This window comes from Dipodomys ordii, unplaced genomic scaffold, assembly GCF_000151885.1.
Source record: "Dipodomys ordii isolate 6190 unplaced genomic scaffold, Dord_2.0 Scaffold4, whole genome shotgun sequence".
NCBI classification, from domain to species: Eukaryota; Metazoa; Chordata; class Mammalia; order Rodentia; family Heteromyidae; genus Dipodomys; species Dipodomys ordii.
This window is the reverse complement of record NW_012267220.1, coordinates 2,196,817-2,216,733: the sequence shown is the minus strand read 5'-3', so window position 1 is coordinate 2,216,733 and position 19,917 is coordinate 2,196,817. Positions and strand designations below refer to the sequence as shown.

The 19,917-nt window shown below is 41.1% G+C and overlaps 1 protein-coding gene across 2 annotated transcripts; it reads left to right on the top strand.

Annotated features, from left to right (window-relative positions):
* Window positions 1–2,200: 2,200 nt before the first annotated feature.
* On the top strand, window positions 2,201–11,343 carry Npy1r (neuropeptide Y receptor Y1). 2 transcript variants are annotated; one of them, XM_013024585.1, is made up of 3 exons: window positions 2,201–2,297; window positions 8,654–9,497; window positions 9,612–11,343. In XM_013024585.1, exons 2-3 carry the CDS (start codon window positions 8,799–8,801, stop codon window positions 10,062–10,064), a joined length of 1,152 nt encoding a protein of 383 aa, XP_012880039.1. In that variant the 5' UTR covers window positions 2,201–2,297; window positions 8,654–8,798; the 3' UTR covers window positions 10,065–11,343. The 2 variants fall into 2 exon arrangements, with proteins under 2 accessions (XP_012880039.1, XP_012880030.1); XM_013024576.1 differs by having other exon boundaries at window positions 2,201–2,371.
* The last annotated feature ends 8,574 nt before the right edge of the window (window positions 11,344–19,917 follow it).

Genomic DNA, 19,917 nt, shown 5'->3' with positions numbered 1-19,917 from the left:
TGTTTCACTTTTTGAGATCTAATTAAGATTTGTTTAGATTTGGTGAGTCAATCTTATTCTACAGTTTAAATGGTGGATCAAGGCTGTTGCCCCAAAGAACAACAGATCATAATTTTAGTCATGGTTTATATGTCAGGATGTTATGAAATTTCAAAAGCAATACTCAGAATTTTACACCTTTCTCTCTCTTTAGAGAAGGCAACATTTTAATCAAGACTGATTTTTCCTATTTGGAAAATAGGAAAGCCTGCGACTGACTAGTTAAGGACAGAAAAATAATATGATCTTAAAATTCAACGTATTATCTCGTGAAGAATTCTGACTGTCTTGCTTATTGTAAAGGGGTCTACTGTAGTCTTTGCATTTTACCATGCCTAGTTTCTCTAGTTTACATATAAAAAGAGTCCTTAGTGTTATTTCTAGAGAGTTAAACAATTTTGCTGTTTATTAGCATTTCAAAACTCCTCGAACCACAAAATTTACTACAGAGAATGGTCTTTTCAGACCAGTGAACCCTCAACGGTTAGTATTTGAGATTCATATCTCAAAAATGGAGCTCTGTCGAGTAGATTTGCTTCTGGAATAATACTTCATAAAAATGAGTCAATAAAATGGTAAAAACACGATAGCTATATCAACGCTGACCTTGTTAATGCACTTTCATTAGCATTCTTGGAACACACACACACACACACACACACACACATACACACACATAGTATCCAAGTCCAAATTATAGTCTCACCACAAAAATAATACTTTTAAATATAACAACCATGTTTACATATACATATATAATCTTGGTAGATAATCCCAGTCATGTTATGAGTAATCTTGCACCAGGTTCAAACAAGATCATAACTATAGGTGAAACTTCTCAGAGTAGAGTGTGACTGAAAGGAATTGAATACATAAAAGATGAATGGAGTTGTAGTAAATCTGTATTCTATGGTTCCTTAAGAGAATCCAACCAGGGACATCATGTCTTATCTTGGCTACTCAGGAGGCAAAGATAGGGCACCATGGTTTAAATCTACTCTCAGTTGGAAGATGAGTGAAGGGGGTAGTTTTGTAGTAGATATTTCTGCATCTTCAAGGCAGTGTCCATACCTTAATTAAAAGACTATTCTCTGAAGAAATTCTCAGACATCTGCAGCAATAAATCTTGTTTATCCATGAATCTGTGTTATTAAGTAACTTTGACTTCCAGAACCGAACCACATAAAATATCTGAGATGTTAATGATAAGCCTGGATTCCCCAACTATGGCTACATGCACCATTGATTTCCTTCCTTCCTTCCTTCCTCCTTCCCTCCTTCCTTCCCTTCTTTTCTCCTTCCCTTCCTCCCTTGCTAGTTTCATATTGTGAAAGACGAAGCGGTGAAGAAATAGAACTGATTCTTTTGAACAGGGGAAATATTCTTTCACAGTGCTCCACACCCCGTACACTCCCCTCCAAAAACACAAACCAATCCGAAAAGCAGCTAGGTGCTTGGCAGGAAACATACTCAGTGCATTTACTTTCAAAGAGGAACATAAAGGCTAGCAGCTCAAAGGATGGACTGTCCGTCTGTCTCTCTGTCTCCTATCTGGGCTGGCCTTCTTTGGCTTTTGCAAGACTTTGGTGGTCTTTGTTATTCACAAACAGTAGAAAAAGAACTCCTAAGCACCGGCGTGAGCCGTGACTGGAGCCACAACAAAAGAAAGCGAAAACACGCAGGAGTGGCGAAGCTGCGGCGAATCGCGCGGGCGCTTCCCGAGGGTCCCCTGGCGCGCAGCCTGGTCCCGGGCTCGGGCTTCAGCGTTCACTGGCAGGACTTCAGCCACAAGATGGCACTGACCCGCGCACAACGGAGATGGCCGTGCCAATGACTTTTATCTTTTCCCTTTCTTTCTTTCTTTCTTTTTTTTACAGCCTGGTAAAATTGCTAGTCTTTGCGCGAGGCCTGGGCGGGGAGCGGGGTCCGGGTGCCGAGCACTTGCTCGCACCCGCGGCTCCGCGTCCCTCGCTGCTCCCCGCAGAATTCCCAGCCCCGCACCCCGAGGTCCGGCTCCCGGGACGGAGGGGGGCGGGGGGAGGGCGCGTCTCCCGGGGCGCCGTCACGTGGTCCGGGATGAGGTGGAGTTCGGCTTTAAGGGGGCGTCTCTTCCTATCTTCAGCGATCTTTGGGAGCTGAGCAGGCGGAGCACCAGCCGGTCTTCCCTCGCCTCTCCCCCTCACTCCTCTGGTCCTCTTCCCTTTCCCGCTTTAACCGACGCGGGGGCCCAGACAGAGGACGGCTCGGACCCGGAGCAGGTTAAGTTGCAAGTTGATGCTTTTTAAGGGGGGACTTTGGAGAAATCGCTTGTTGCAGAGCAGACAGAAAGGCTGTGAGTACACCCCCAAAACCTGGGGGGGGCTGGGGGTGTGTGGAGAGAGCCTTCCCCTCTCTCTGCGGGCAGGGGGCGGGATGCTGCAGGACTTCCCGCCGACGGGACCCCGTACCTTCCCGCCGCGCGCGCATCCCCGCGCGCTCCGCTCCGCTCCGCCCGGGCTTCGCTTGGCTTTGGGGACCTAAGTTTTCTTCTCTTGGACTCTCACCAAGGCCACACAGGTGGCCAGGTGTCTGCCCCGGTCCTCCCCGCACCTCGATCGCTTCGGCTGGCCGGAGCCGCCGCCGCGTGCTGGAGTTCTCATGGGGTGCCCGGGGTGGGGTACAACGGCTGGGCAGGGTGGGTTGGAGAACCGTCCACTTTTCTCCTCCCTGGCCCGCGGCGCCAGGTGCCCGGCGGGTTTCCACACCGGGTGCCAGCTGCTGTGGGTGTCCCAGATCTGCGTACCCCTAGCGAGGTGCACCTGCCATGCCATGAACCTGAGTTAGGATGGAGACCCAGCCGCCCGCCCTGCGCTGGGCCCGTCCAGCCACCGCGCCCTGCGGGATGCCCCGAGCCCTGGCCTGCATCAGCGGAGCATTCACCACAGAGAGTTCAGCTGGCTGCTGGAGAACGTGCACGATGAGCAGGCTGGTTTGGGAGGCGCAGGGTGGGCGGCCCGGGGTCCTTGCTGGGATGCGCCCTGGGGTCCTCTGCTAGCCTGGAGAGAGGCGAACGCGTGCAGGATGGATGTTAGGTTCAGGAATGCAAATTGGCTTTGGCTTTGGGCCTGGGCTTGCTCGCTCTGGTCTGGGGGTGGATATTTTCCCATTTTGCCTGTCTCCCGTGACCACGGATAGAATTGGTACCTGGGAGCACACGGGGTTCCTATAGAGGCATGTGTGTGGAGTTGTTCAGCAATTCGAGAACTAGTTCCATCCTCTGCACCAGCTGGCAGGTAAGCATGCCCCCAGCAATGTGCATTGAACATCTTGGTAACTCCGCACAGGAAAAACCTAGTGGGGGGAACCCCTGGCTGCGGGTTCCATCTTTTTATTTTCTTTCTTTCTCAGAGATTTGCCATTCACACCTCTATCCTATGAGAAATCTAACTGGGGACAAGGAATGGCGGTCTCCAGGCTGGAGAAGCAGAGGCTCAGCTTGTCGGTTTCTGTCAGGATTGAAACAGAAATGAGTAGCCGGGCAGGCTTCCTTCTCTGCAGAGAAGGAAAAAGCGCTTCCTGCCCAAAGCCCAGTTCCCCACTCCTGCCCCCAGACTCAGCGCGCCTGGTGTCTACTACTGTTGTCAGCTCTTTCCTTGGGTAGCTGTCTGTTAAACAAGACCCCCCCCCAGCCCCCATTCCCGGAAGCAACCGAGAATTATGTAACTCTTTTAGATAAACTAGCAGTAACTTTGGGAGGCTGAATCGAATCAGACAATCCTGAATTTTGGAGGGGGGGGGCAGAAATCTACAGCAAGAAGTCAAACATTCCAACTGAAAAGAGGGGGAAGGTAACTTCCCTTTGCAGTGGGGAATCAATTGATGTATACATGCAATGTCTGTTTTGTCTCTACATGTGCATGGTAGCAACACTGAGATTTCACAGACTTTTGTTGCTTCAGTGTCTCTGGTTTTCTCGTTTATTTTATAAATATATCTTGGAACAGCAAATGTCAGATTGTTTCCTTTCCCAAAGATAGGATATGTCAACTCAGTACTGTTATTTTCTGGCAATTATCCTTTCTTGACACTGTATGAAAGCCATGTGAAAAATATACATTTTTTTATCCAACACAAAACTGCTTTACCAAACAGAATAACTACAGTCCTGAACACAAGCTCACAAACACTTCTGTAGAAGTAAATTAACCTTTTTTTTTTTCTGTAGAGGTAAATTAACATCTCGTTAGTGGGAAAGCCAGTGTTCCTCCAGATCTATCATGTTGCACATGCCAATCAAATGCAATTTCAGTGCTTTCAGAGTGATGTTTCCCTATGTCTACCTAAAACACATAGTTGCATGGGTTCTCAAAGTTGTCAAGATGAGTTAAATATAATTTTTTTTTGTATTTTCTTCCCTGGCACTGTGAACAACTTGGATTCCTCCTCCTGGATCATCTGTACTGCTCTCCTGATGACTCTCCCTACTTCTCTTCCCTTCCTTCAGTGTGGCAAAAGCCGCCCCCAGAGGAGTGAGTCTAAGGCAGGCAGAAGTCATTTAACTTCATGTGTTTGCCAAAGGCTGTTCAGCGTTTCCTCATCTCTGCACTTAAAAAGGTGAAGACCAGGCCGTTAGAACAGGTCCTGCTCAGGCTTTGTCACTTTGCCTGAGTCTTCCCAGTTCACCACCTATCCCCTTTCTTCTTAATTTCCTGTAGTTCTCTGCCTATTAGTCCCCATTCCGATCGCTGTTTAGCACACCAGGTACACTGCAGCCTTAGGGAATGCCGCGTTGGTGCCTTGCACATGGGATGCTGTTTCTGGGATGTCTGCATGGCTTCCTTCCTCACCACCCTTGGGTGAGATGCCTTCTCTTCCCACACAGTAAGAACTACAGTTTCAAACAGTTCCAATTTCCCCTTCTCTGCGCTATATTGCCCCTGGCACTTATCACTGTATCACTTGCTACTTTATTTTTTTTTCCTTGACTTTGCTCACAAGACTGGAAACTTAGTCACTGCTGTGTGCACTAAAACCAGGCCCGGCACAAAATAAGTGTTAACAAGCATTTGTTGGCTGAATTAATGTTCTTCCAGAAACATTTCCTATTTTCATGGGAAATGTACCTAATCTAATAAAATGACTATCATACTTAACATTCATTTTGCTTATTAAAAGAAAATTTAAAAAAAGACTAGGATGGAATAGAATTATGTCACGATGAACCTACTCACGATGAACCATGCACTTGCCATCCCTGTAATGCAATCAGTCCAGCTAATCATTTCCAAGTATTAAGATGTAGGGACAGTTAAAGGCTGGAGGTATGAATCCAGTGGTAGAGCACTTGCTTAGGAAGTATAAGGCCTAGAGTTCAAATCCCAGTACCACAAAAACGTTTTTTTTTTTATGTAGAATTATGCTCAATGCCTACTTTAAAATCAATGCAAGTCAATCAGGGCTTCCGGGTACTACTTGGTGATTTGAGGGAGAGGTAGAATTTGGATTAGGGGAGTGAGACGGACAGAACACCCAGTATGTGGATAACAGGGAGGAAGATGCAGAACTATATTTGATGGACTTGGAATATACAAGCTAGCCTAGAACAGAGCTACTAGTGGAGCTACTACTGCAAAGAGAGGAAGGAAAGCATGACTTAGAGGTCTTTAGGTGTCAGAGTGAGGAATGTCAAAAGACCACAACTCATGTATCTTTTTTTGGGGGGGGTCCGGTCGTAGGGCCTGAACTCTGGGCCTGGGCGCTATCCCTCAGCTCTTCAGCTCAAGGCTAGCACTCTACCACTTGAGCCACAGCGCCACTTCTGGCTTTTTTCTTTTTGCTTATGTGGTGCTGGGAATCGAACCCAGGGCCTCAGGTATGCAAGGCAAGCGCTCTACCACTGAGCCACCTTCCCAGCCCCCAACTCATGTGTCTTATATCAGGGTCATCATTTCTCCAATGATGACAAGGGGCCTCCAGAAGATCATGAGAAAGCATTTTGCTGCTCACTGTATTAGTGTTGTTACTTTAAGTAATGAAGAAAAACTCATAACTGATAACAATGACCATCTCTATAGTAACCCGAATATAAAGTATGGTGCTAAATTTTCTCTAACTCTGCAAGAAAGTAAGAGTTTTCTGAAAATCAAAAATCTTAAAAAAAATGGTTACCCATTTCTTCAAGGTTTGTTCTCACACATTAGCATTCCATTGAGCAGTTTCTTTCTATGGTTGAGGAATTCCTGAGAAAGTGTGATTACTCCATAAGAATTAGAAAGCCACTCCAGGTGCTGACGTAGAACATCATTTCTAATGGTGTTCACCCGTAAAATCCTCCAACATTAGCATGCTCTAATATTTGCACTTGATTGGTGATGGCAACCTTTATTTTTCCTCTTCAGTTTTATGAAGCCTAATTGTAGTTTTATAATAGAAAGCACCTTCTATTCTAGAAAGCAAAAACACTAAAGGAAAGGTTTATTAGAGTCGTCACTTAAAAGGCAAACACATTTTTGTTCACTAAATGTCTTATTTTCCTTTTAATGGAAGTAAATCTGCACAATTCTCTCTCCTGTGGTAACATAAGAAAGGACAACTTACTGTCTCTGTTTGGCACAATAACCTGCTGATTAGTATAAGAAATCCCATCTCATATTTTTGCTTAGAAATGTAGGGAAAATCAGAGATCGTCTTTCTTTTTAAAGGAGCCTTTAATCTGTACAAGACTGTTGTCTGTGTTTTATCTTGTTAGTAAAAGAAGAATGTTTATATCACAAAATGCTGTGATTACAACCTTTACACATGCTGCACAATTACAGACTAGGGGGCATAGCTTAAATGGTGGAGTGCTTGCCTAGCATGCACAAAGCCCTGGATTCAATCCTGAGCGGCACATACACACAAAAATTAAAATTCCACCTAAAATCTATAGCCTTGCATTGGATACATACAAATTATGGTGAGGAGGGAAGATACTACATGGAAAAAAATACTTCTAGCATACTAATACAAGACATAGTGTCTTAAAGTTAGGATGTACACAATGTGAGAACTCTTAGAAATGGTCCTTCTTGGGCTGGGAAGGTGGCTCAGTGGTAGAGCGCTTGCCTTGCATGCCTGAGGCCCTGGGTTTGATTCCTCAGCACCACATAAGCAAAAAGAAAAAAGCTCAAGTGGTAGAGCGCTAGCCTTGAGCTGAAGAGCTGAGGGACAGCGCGCAGGCCCAGAGTTCAGGCCCACGACCGGACCAAAAAAAAAAAAAGAAATGGTCCTTCTTGTATTGGATATAAACTTAGTATATGGAACATTTGCTACTTGTGAAGACAATTGTTCCCATAATGTTATTAGTATCTTAAAAATAATATATATATATATATATATATATTTGGTCCATTTCTTACTTGGATATTTAGATACAGAACTAAGCCCATTTCTGTATAATCCATAGGCCAAATTGTTGAAGGTCGATTTACCATTCTGTTTTCTGAATTAAATATCATGGAGTTTTTCAGCAGTTTCACAAAAGAATTTTTTATGTTCCACTGTATCGATTATTGTTGTTTGAATATATTTATGCTAAATAACGTATGCCTTGAAAAACAGTTCAGTGTGTTGTGAACAATTATCACAGGGCAACCTCTAGACTCGTTTTTTTCCCATTTCTACAGTATGAGAGAGAATCATGTGTTTATTATGGTTGCATTACCTTACCTGTCCATATATATATTTTTTTTTTTTGGTCTGGTTGTGGGGCCTGAACTCTGGACCTGGACGCTGTCCCTCAGCTCTTCAGCTCAAGGCTAGCGCTCTACCACTTGAGCCACAGCGCCACTTCCTTTTGTTTTCTTTTTTGCTTATGTGGTGCTGAGGAATCGAACCCAGGGCCTCATGCATGCAAGGCAAGTGCTCTACCACTGAGCCACCTTCCCAGCCCACCTGTTCATATTTTTAATGATTTACTTTTGTGCACTAAGTAGTTTGTTACATCTTCACATTCTTTCAGTGTTTAAGAATATATTGATGGTGTAAGACTTCAGGAGACACACACACACACACACACACACAAACACACACATACACAATCTTAGTCACAATAGATTACCAAAACTCAATGTATAAGAAAATGGCTCACACCTACTCAGGAGGCTAAAATCTGAGGATCAAAGTTCAAAGCCAGCCTAGGCAGAAAAATCTGATTGGCTCTTATGCCCATTTAACCAGCCAAAAGCTGGAAGAAGAGATATGACTCAAATGGTAGAGCTCCAACTTTAAGTGAGAAATCTATGCAAAAGCTTGAGATCCTGAGTTCAAGCTCCAGTCTCAGGGCCATTTGTTTTTTGAGACAGGGTTTCTTGTCTATCCCAGGCTAGCCTTGAACTCACCATGCAGCCCCAAACTAGCATGAAACTTGTGATCCTCCCACCGAAGCCTGCCTGCCAAGTGCTGGGATGTGACCTTATGCCAAGCAGAACTGTAAAAAATTAAAAGGTTTGCATTGTTTCTGCTGTTTTAAGAGGATATTCACAAGATCACGTTTTCTTTACTCATTTCAGTGTCTTCGTATAAGAGTTCTATGGATCAGAATTCATTTTAACTGCCCTCAGAATTAGTAATGCAATTGGGCATTTTCTCTTTACAGGTGGTTCAATGCAAGGGAATAAAGAATTCAGAATGACTGTGGTAAATGGCTTCCGATATGCAAAACAGTAACATGCTGAACATTTGCCCTGCTTTGAAGAAACAAACCTCCCATCTGTCTACTCTGTAACAACACAACCAGCACAATGAATTCAACATCCTTTTCCCAGGTTGAAAATCACTCCGTTCACTATAACTGGTCAGAGACGATTTCCCCATTTTTGGCTTTTGAAAATGATGATTGTCACCTGCCCTTGGCTGTGATATTTACCTTGGCTCTTGCTTACGGAGCTGTGATTATTCTTGGGGTCTCTGGAAACCTGGCCTTGATCATAATCATCTTGAAACAGAAGGAGATGAGAAACGTTACCAACATCCTGATTGTGAACCTTTCCTTCTCAGACTTGCTGGTTGCCATTATGTGTCTCCCTTTCACATTTGTCTACACGCTCATGGACCACTGGGTCTTTGGGGAGACGATGTGCAAACTGAATCCTTTTGTGCAATGTGTTTCAATCACTGTGTCCATTTTCTCTCTGGTTCTCATCGCCGTGGAGCGACATCAGCTGATCATCAACCCGCGAGGATGGAGACCCAATAACAGACATGCGTACATAGGTATAGCTGTGATCTGGGTGTTGGCAGTGGCTTCTTCTCTGCCCTTTCTGATCTATCAAGTACTGACTGATGAGCCCTTCCAAAACGTGACCCTAGACGCATTCAAAGGCAAGTACGTGTGCTTCGATAAATTTCCTTCGGACTCTCATCGGTTGTCGTACACAACCCTTCTTTTGGTGCTGCAGTATTTTGGCCCACTCTGCTTTATCTTTATATGCTACTTCAAGGTGAGAAAACCTTTCTTCCCCACCATTTCCCCCCTTGGCCTCCTTTCCACAGAATTCCCCATCAAACAGTAGCGCGGTTTGAACTTACTGCTTTTATTTTTAATTCCTTTCTAGATATACATTCGCTTAAAAAAGAGGAATAATATGATGGACAAGATGAGGGACAACAAGTACAGGTCTAGTGAAAGCAAAAGAATCAACGTCATGCTGCTGTCCATTGTGGTGGCCTTTGCGGTGTGCTGGCTGCCTCTCACCATCTTCAACACCGTGTTCGACTGGAACCATCAGATCATTGCTACATGCAACCACAACCTGCTCTTCCTGCTCTGCCACCTCACGGCCATGATATCCACCTGTGTCAACCCCATCTTCTATGGGTTCCTGAACAAAAACTTCCAGAGAGACTTGCAGTTCTTCTTTAACTTTTGTGATTTCCGGTCTCGGGATGATGACTACGAGACCATAGCTATGTCCACCATGCATACAGATGTTTCCAAGACTTCTTTGAAGCAAGCCAGCCCGGTGGCATTTAAAAAAATCAGCAGCGATGATAATGAGAAAATCTGAAACTGCTTGGGGCACATGGCCCCAGAGGACACCTTATTTTTAAGAGCAAGCACAACCTGCCACGTGGCTGTTATAACCTGTTCTCCCTTGGAACCGCATGGAAAGCATTGGTACAAAGACTAGGATTTTCTTGACTTGCATTTTGTTGCGTTTGTTATGGTTGTCATAGTTACATTTGTATACAAAGATGTATGGGCTTTGTAATCTTCTGGTACTAAGGATGGTCAGACTTTCCTGAAGTGCTTTTATTGTGATATTATGTATTATGTAATGTAAGGATTTTTGTATTGTATTTATCAGAATGAAGTTTCTTTGAGGTGTTACTATGAGCTGATTTAGGAGGAGGAGTTTCCTGATATTCTCATGATACTAGGCCATCCTGATTACATTAGATGCTCAATACACTGGAGCATCTTCAGGTAATGGCAGACATCACTTTAGTCTGTGATAGGGTTGAGGGATGTAAAAGCTACCCTTCAGATATAGAGCTAAAAGAGGGTCTGATATCATTGGAGAATGATTTGCTTTTGTTAAATTTTTTTAAAGAGAGAACTTAATTTTCTCTTCCTAATTGAGAATCATTTAAGATAAAAATGCATAAAGAATGCTTTTCAGCTGTGCCTATCACAGGGAATTAGGCCACCCACAAGAAGTAAGTGGAAAAGCAGTTTCCTAATTTCAAAATCATTCTGGTACCTGACAACCAAAGCATTTTCAAGTAATTAGTTTAATAAGTAAATTAGTTTTGCTGCAAATAGTTAAATTATATTCATTTGGATTGATAGTCAAGAGGTTTTTTTTTAATCCTTTATAAATTGTTCAGTGTTCGTCAAGCTTTCTGGTAAAAATATATATAATTCAAAAGGCATCTCCAGCTTACAATATATAGAAACACAAAATGTATTTTCTATAGAGCAGTGCCTATGTAATAACTTATTTTTTACTTTCATTGTTACCTTTCAAAGCAAAGGAAATCAAGAGACAATGTTTAAAAAGTGTTCACTCCAGCCAGGAGGACTAAATACCTGTGAACTTCATATAGTCTGTGTTAAGTTGTATAAACTGTGTGACTTGTGGAGTCTTACGACACGTACACTATGTGAGGAGTACTTATGTCATATTAATATCCTTAATTTCACGTACTTTGTCATGAATCATCTGGAGAAAAGACACTTGGAAGAACTAAGGCAAATCTTCAGTGTATCATACAGCGTATTAAAAAGGTGTTTGATTTTAGAAGGGCAAACATCTTCACTATTAAAATTGGTTTTGCTTTTTCTGAGGAGTCTCTGTTTATGTCTCTCTCCTGTGCATTTTTCTCTTGTCTGTGACCCCTGTGATGTGCTCACCGCATCCAGCATCCTCCGGCTGATGAAACATTTTCTACTTTTTGTTGTAACGACTGCTCTTTGAGACACCTTGCAAGTATGGAAACTCCTGAAAGACAGGGGTTCTCCTCCTTAACTCTCCGGCCCAGTGCAGAGAGCTTTCAAAACACTTTCCTAAAACACATTCATCAACAAATGGTCCAATTTTATCCCTTAACATTTATGATCCTATTGAATTCACATGCAGATGTTTTCTTGGCACCTCGTTCCTAAGTTCTTCTTTATCAAGAAAGTGGTTTCTCACTTACTGTATTATCTTCAGTCCCAAATGAAACCAAAATAGCATTTTAGATTTATAGAAACTTGCATCATCCACCTGAAAAGTCAAATAAATACCCACATTTGTACATGAATGTTAGCATGAAATCCGGTCATAGCCGAGACACTTAGACAAAGAAAAGTAACTGTAAAACCAACTATCAGTGATTACTGGAGAATTCCATCATCGTGTTTTACTCAAACCTGGGATTCTTAACTACTTTCTCATTTTTCTGCTTTCACAGACTATTAAGATATGTCTATGTCTGCTTAGGATTCATAGCAATCAATTGCCATTGGGAATGGTTTTAATACATAGGTGATATTCTTGTGAGTATGTTTGCTGATATGGCTACTTCTAGGGTTCTAGAATATTGATCTGGCTATGTAGGCTTCAGATGTACATGAATAATGAACTGAGTGTCAAATTCTTCTGTTTTCCCAAAGATGTTGATGAGCTAATACCCTGCAGTCATGGAAGAATGAATGGCTACATGCACACAAACTACAGGGCCAAGAACAAAAACCAATTATTAGTTTAATAAAAACGTAAGTTAATATTGCATCATGAACTTTAAATAAATTGAGAGTGGCTACAATTTTTAAACTTCTTATGTGCGAAATAAAATGTCAAGTGTGTGGATAGAGTGATTAATAGTATTGCCACTTCATACAAAAGGAAACCAAAGCTCAAGTTGAAATATTTATCTGAGGGGCACACACTGAGGAAAAAGTGGAGAATGCTTCAGCTAGTGGTAAAGGTATCCTTATATCATTATAATTATATATCATTCTAGAATAGAATTTTTCTACCTCTTTATAGTTAACATTAGCAGGTGAAACAAAAAAGAAAAAAAACGAAACAGAAGGCTGGGCACTGGTGGCTCACACCTGTAATGCTAGCTAATCAGGAGGCTGAGATCTGAGTATCACAGTTCAAAGCCAGCCTGGACAGGAAAGTCCATGAGTCTCTTATCTCCAATAAACTGCTAGAAAACCGGAAGTGGTGCTGTGGCTCAAGTGGTAGAGCACTCATCTTGAGCTGAAGAGCTGAGGGATACTGCCAAGCCTAGAGTTCAAGCCCCACAACTGACAAAATAAAAAAAGAAGAAAGACACAGAAAAACTAAAAGCATGAAATGATACAGAACAATGATATAAAAATTTCCCAGATTGCAGGAAGCTGCAGACCTTCTGCATGGCAAAGGACATAGCGAGCAAGATCAATAGAAAGCCTACTTTGGGAGAAGATCTTCACTAGCCATACAATGGATAAGGGTCTCATATCTAAAATATACTTGGAACTCAAAAAATTAATCCCCTAAGAACAAATCCTCAAAGAAACAACTGCCCAATAAATAAGTGGGCTAAAGATTTAAAGAGAAACTTCTCTGAAGAGGAAATAAGCATAGCCAACAGGCACATGAAAAAATGCTCAAGCTCTCTAGCCATAAAAGAAATGCAAATAAAAGCAACATTGAGATTCCACCTCACCCCAGTTAGAATGATTATAATCAAGAACCCTAATAATAACAGATTCTGGGGACATAAGGCCAAAAGGGAACCCTACTGCATTGTTGGTGGGAGTGTAAACTTTTTCAACCACTTTGGAAAGCAGTATGGAGGTTCTTGAAAGACTCCACATAGAGCTCCCCTATGACCCAGCAATCCCACTTTTGGGCATTTACCCAAACCATCACAAACAAGACCACACTAAAGCTACCAGCACAACTATGTTGATTGTTGCATTATTCACCATAGCTAAGATATGGAACCAACCAAGATGCCCCTCAGTAGATGAATGGATCGAGAAAATGTGGTACACACACACACACACATGCACGCGTGCGTGTGCACACACACACACACATACACACAGATACATACAATGGAATTCAGAAAGAATGACATCATCCCATTTGTTAGGAAATGGAAAGACTTGAAAAAAATTATATTAAGTGAAGTAAGCCAGGTGCAAAGAAACATAGGTCCTTTGGTTTCCCTTATTTGCAATAACTATATATGTCTGGGACAAGCAGAAAAGGTCGAAAGCTATGTATATATGACCAGATAAGATGATGTTAAGCGAAGTGAGCCCCAAGATAGGGGCACAAAATTTTTTTTTCTTTCTTGCTTTTGATTCTAACATATTTATAATGTACCATGTGATTTTTTTTTCTTTCTTTGTATATTCCTCCCCCAAGGTATAACCCCTGTTTTCACTGTATTTGATGTCGGTGCCCTGCATCTTGTATATACACTTCTCTAATTTGGGAAGGGAAAGGGAAAAAACAAAATCCTTAAATAGGGATACAGGTTGACCCATTGTAACAATGAGATGTACAAGACACTATGTTGAAAAATAAACTTTACAATTTAGGCAGGGACAGTGTAGTGTAGTTGTGGAGATGGGAGGGAACGGTAGGGGAAAAACAAAGGAGGAAGCAACAATGCTTGATAGGAAATGTACTCATTACCTTGCTCATGTAACTGTAACTCCTCTGTACAGTACTTTCACAATAGAAAGTATAAAATAGTTCCCAAATCATTGGGTACCACTCTTTGGTTACACATAATATTTCTATGAATAGATACACTATATATTGTTTATTCACTCACATGATAATAAAGTTTTAAGCTATTGAAAATAACGCTGCTGTGAACATTCATGTACAGCGTTTTGTGTAGATGTGTGATCTCCTTTGTTATATGTACCTACACATAAGAGCAGGCCTTCCAGCCATCTGCCAACTCTATGTTTAGCTTACAAAGAAACTGCCTGACAGTTCTCAGAGCAGCTGCACATTTTAAATCCCTACCAGCAATGTATGAGGGTTCCAACTCCTTCTCTACTGTTTGTCATATTGATCATGCCCGTACCATTGGGGATGAAGAGGCTCTCTATTGTAATTCTGATGTGTAGCTCCATAATGAATATTTTATTAAACATAGCCTCTAAGGCTTAATGGAAGTATTATGGATAGATGTGTGTGTGTGTGTGTGTGTGTGTGTGTGTGTGTGTGTGTGTGTGTGTGTATCTTTGAAGAAATGTGTATTCAAATCTTTTCAGTTGGAGAGTTTTTTAAAATTATATATATATATATATATATTCTTTAGAAATATTTTTTCTCATTCTCTGGTTTGCTTTCACAGTTTAATTTTAAATTATATGTTCTGAGGATGAACACTGATGTAAGAGGCACTAGAATGATGAAAACCTACATTTATTTATTTAGCCAGTCCTGTGGCATGAGCTCAGGGCCTGGGCACTGTCCCTGAGCTTCTTTTGCTCAAGGCTAGCACCTACCACTTGAGCCACAGCTCCACTTCTGGGTTTTTCTGCTTATGTGGTGCTGAAGGATTGGACCCAGGGCTTCATGCATGTTAGGTAAGCACTCTACCACTCTAGCCACATTCCCAGCCCTTCTACATTTATTTTCAAAATGACACCTATGGGAAGAAGATGGAAGTAATATTTGAGTGCATACAAAGTGCCTGAAATTTCATGCATGACCTTCTCTGACCTTCATAAAACATCTATCTAGTTGCGTTTCTCATCCTCATTTCAAAGATTAGGAAATGGCAACTCAGGCAAATTAACCAGAATTGCAAATTCACTGGGCCCATGAAATACAAAGCATGCATTAGACTCTAAGGCTCTGCCAGTTCTAATCTATCAAATTTCCTCTCATTTTCTAAACATTCCTAAGCTTGGTCAGCATACAGTGAGTCAAATGATTACTATTTGTCTTTAATGAGAGAATTCTGAGCGCTGCTTTGCCTTCTGCCTGTGGTAATGCCTCATATGCGTTTGCTGCGTTTGCATTAAGTATCCCCTGGAGACAATGTCACAGATCTACAGACTTGTATGGATGGTAGACTTCACATTTGCATTTCCTAACTCCCCAGAGATGTAGAAGAGAAGCATTTGTTGATTAAAATGGTCTCCTGAGAACGTGGCAATAAAACCAGTATCTGACACAAGAATTCTTGTCGGATGCTTTTACTTCTACATTATCTTCTGATATTCAAATATCATGAGACAAACTTACAAACCTAAATCTCTGTAACTACAAATCACATGGATTTTTCTTCTGTAACTGAACACTCAGTGAGTGACTGAACAACAAACATCATTCAGTGAGCTGTTTTTTTTTTCTGTTTTCTGTGCAATAAAACTACTGACAGAAAAAAATGATAAAAAGCAAGCAGGCAAAATATTGTGTTCTTCAGGAAGGGAGGAACAGAGGAAGGGAAGATAAAGAAAGAAAAAGGGGAAAGGAAAGAAGGAAGGAGAGGGAAGGGGAAGGAAGAAGAGAGGAAGAAAATGGAAGGGGGAACAAAGGGGAAGGTGTGGGAAAAGAAGGGGGAGAAGGAAAGGAAAGGAAAGGAAGATAGGAAGAAGGAAAGAAGGAAAGAAAGAAGGAAGGAAGGAAGGAAAGAAGAAAGGAGGGAGGGAGGGAAGGAAGGAAGGAAGGGAGGGAGGGAGGGAGGGAGGAACTTGATTTTTTTAACTAATGGTTTTGACAAATGCTCATTCCTTGATTGTCATTTTTTTCATATTGAGCATTAGTATTTTATGTTTTTTAAAGTCATTAATAAAATCAGTAAGCATCAATACCAAGCAGTTCCATGATTTTTGTTATTGCTTTATAGCTTGTTTCCTTTCAGAAGAGAATTTTGGAGATTTGTTATATCTATTGTACACCCCTCTCAGTGATAACTAATAATCTTAACAACACATTCTAATTCCGGGGCACATACATGGTTTCTAATTCATCGTTCACACTTGTATTAGGACCCCCTGCATGAAGGTCTAGAGAAAGGTTGAGTTACTCAAGCTAAAAAACTAGTCCACTGGAAGATTCCAGCCAGATCTCTTGATCCCCAAGGCTCATGATCTCTGTCTGTAGAGAACACACACTGTCCTTCACGGGCCATGAGTTTATCCAAAGTCCTAGCAGATGGCAGAGGACAAGCTCAAAATGTTGGTACTGCTCAAAGTTTCTAGCCACCTTCTGCAATTTGTTTTAAGCACTAGCTGTCATCATCATTTCAAAGAAGTGTTTTGATATTTAACCTCTCAACTCATATCAAAATCTTTTGGAATATTACTCTGTGGCACCCAACATATGCAGCCTTTGGAGCTATGTGTGTATGTACATTTTAATCTCTGCTTTCAAGGAATGCTTATAGCTGGAAATAAATGACAGGCAAGACTTCCCATGTTTCTCGGTTTCAACACACTCATTTGCAAAATGAAGCAATTACCCAGAATAATACTTAAGATAGAAATCAGCCCCCCAAATTTTGTGGGTTTAATTTTAGCAAATCTACGAATGAGTGGGGGGCAGAAAGGGGCGGCTTGCTCCAGGGTTGTTTGTGGGCGAAATGTTCTACCTACAATAAATCCTAGCAAAGAAGGGATCCGAAAAAGATGACTTTTCTATATAGAAGGACCCGTCTGGAACAAAATGAAAAGCTGAGAAACTGACCAAAAAGGAAGCAAGCTTTGCCTGGAGCAAATGTACAGATGATGCAGGTTGAGTGGATGAGGCATGAAAAAAAATCTACCTGGGATAAGGTAGCTAATTTTAAAGGCCATAAAGGGCTCTTTGCAACTGGAAACAGAGCAAGACATTCATTCAGACATGGATGTGGGCATGAACTAAGTTGAGAGGAAAGTAAGTTAGCCAAACTAACAGCTTCTATATGTAAGTGAAATTCAGGTTCAGTACAGATTGGGTTAAGCATAGAATCACAGAGGCCAGATGGTGGTAAGTCAGAAGGAAACTAAAAAATTAATGAATAAATAAACCAATAAATAGCAATTAATATATATTAAAATGAAGGCTGTCATCTGTTGCTCCTATAAAATGTTTGAATTTAGAAAACCACCCAATTAAAAGTTATTCAGGTTTTGCTGTTATTTTGCTTTTTGTTTTTTGTTCCTCCTTTGTTGCTGTTTTTGTTTTCTGTACCTTTTGTCTCCTATGTGAGGCCATCTGTTTGGTATGGAGGGGGAGCACAGAAATGGTGGGATAAAAGGTGAATAAATGCAGCAATAATACTTGCTAGATTCGATGTCGAAAATGAACTATACAACTTGGGGAGGGGAAAGCAGGGAAAAACTGGGGAAAGTGAGGGAAGAAGTGATACTGTTCAAACGGAAATGTATTCCTTACCTGACATGTAACTGTAACCCCTCTGTCACCTTTACAATAACGACAAATAAAAGTTATTCATGCAAAATGACCACCAACTGCAATGGAGTAAGAACAGCACTCACACAGTCACATTCATGGTGACGGAAAGGAAAATTGAAACAGAAACCCTTTATTGTGGAGTAAACAGTCATAAAAATATTTCACAGGGGATATGGTCTAGCTATTTGTAGAACATTCAACTTCTTACAATAAGCTAAAAAGCATACAGAGGTTTTATTTTCCAGATGAGAAAGTTGAAGTTCCATTGCATTCTTCAACATCTGCCTTAGTTATTTGTGAAGTTGGATTTAACCCCACATCTGGAAAGCACAAAAGCGTGTGTACACACTGAAATATTGTCATTCCCACCAGCAGCCAAAGGAAGTTTTAAAAACTGCATAAATGGGTATCAACTTGAGCATATCTAGACAGCTGCTTTCTCTGCAGTATTACAGAAAAGTAATATGGTTAGTCTATGCTCAATGCTAAATAATAACAGAATATAATTTTGAAAAAGAAACAGTTAAATTTTTTGAGGCTCTCATTTCCTACTTAAATTCTTCTTTAGGGAAAAACATAGTTGAACATAATTAAACCATGTATTTCAACTTTAAAAATAATCACATCCTGAAAAATGTATAAAAGTAAATAGCCACTGCACTACTCTAAATCTTTTCACATAATATAATGTCTTCAACTATGTCACCCCTGTTGGAAAAGCATTGTGAGAATAAAGTAAGCTAATGTATTGAGAGCGAGTATACAATTAAGAATCTTATTTAGTATATAATTATTTAAGTCAAGTATCACAGACTTGATGCTTTGAAAATATTTCAGTTGTTCCTGTTTCCAGGCCATCATAACACTTTCTGCTTTGTATCTCTAAAGAAATTGTTCTATGTGTTTTTCAAGCTGCTTGAGGTTGGACGCAGTGTTCCCTTTCTAGCCAACTCTGTTGGCCTTCTCAACAGCTTGACTCAGTAGTCTCATTTTCCCCTTTCTGTTCTTTCTTTCAGCCTCTAGAGGAGCTAGGATTATAGGCACGAGCCACCAGCACCCAGAGACACAGTATCCTCGGCTGGAGTATAAGTAAGAAGGAGATAGAAGATTATGAATTGAAGAACTCATATCCAGTCTTCATTGAGCAGACTACTATGCTCATCCCCATATCTGTTGACGTCAATAGCAGTAAAAGGCAATTGTCATTACTGATGAAGGTCGTTAATATTAGTGAGGACATGCATACAGAGTTACACTACTGCACATTGTGCATGTGGTAGAAAGGTAGCCCTGTACACGCATTCATGGCAACTTGCATTTAATTTTACTCATTCCGAGTTGTTGTCCAAGACACTTTGGTTGCCAAATAATAACTAACTAAACTAGCAGATAAAGACGATGAGTGCATTGTACTGGGGGAGAGGCGCAGCACAGTGACTTGATCACTGCCTATCCCTCCCCGTGCCATGTGCCAGCTGCCATGTCACCTGAGAAGTAGCCACACTGACAAGACAAGATGGGGGTAGTTCTCAGAAGGAGCGCCCAAGGCAATGTTCAATGTCACTAAACCCTTTAAGGACTGCACTGCTGCTTGCGTTAATTCACTATCTCTTTTACTCTAGACCACTCTTGGCCTGACAGCTCTTCAGATTTTAAAAAAATCTAGTATTTAAATAGTGTCTGGTGGTTCATAAATCCTTTCCTTATATTTTGCTTTGTCTTGATACTTTCTATGATTCTTTGCATCAGGCAATGAGCTCTGTTTTACAGGTCAGAAAATTCTAGATTAAAAAAGGAAAAGATGTGTGATGCTGATCATCAACCTAACGATGAATAATTCTGAAACTTAATGAACTATATATAGTTTGTTTTTACTATCCTGTAATGTCTTCAATGTATTTTCATATTATAATTATTTAAAATATCTTAAGCACATTCACAGTTATAATGTCTAAGAAAATATTGGTGCACAGATAGAAGAACAAATATCTAAGTTCAATAT

What these genes read in the sequence shown, in the direction of transcription:
- Npy1r (XM_013024585.1), top strand. Translation starts at nt 8,799, where the DNA reads ATGAATTCAACATCCTTTTCCCAGGTTGAAAATCACTCCGTTCACTAT. An exon ending in TCTTTATATGCTACTTCAAG is followed by an intron (nt 9,498 to 9,611) that starts GTGAGAAAACCT and finishes ATTCCTTTCTAG; the next exon opens with ATATACATTCGCTTAAAAAA.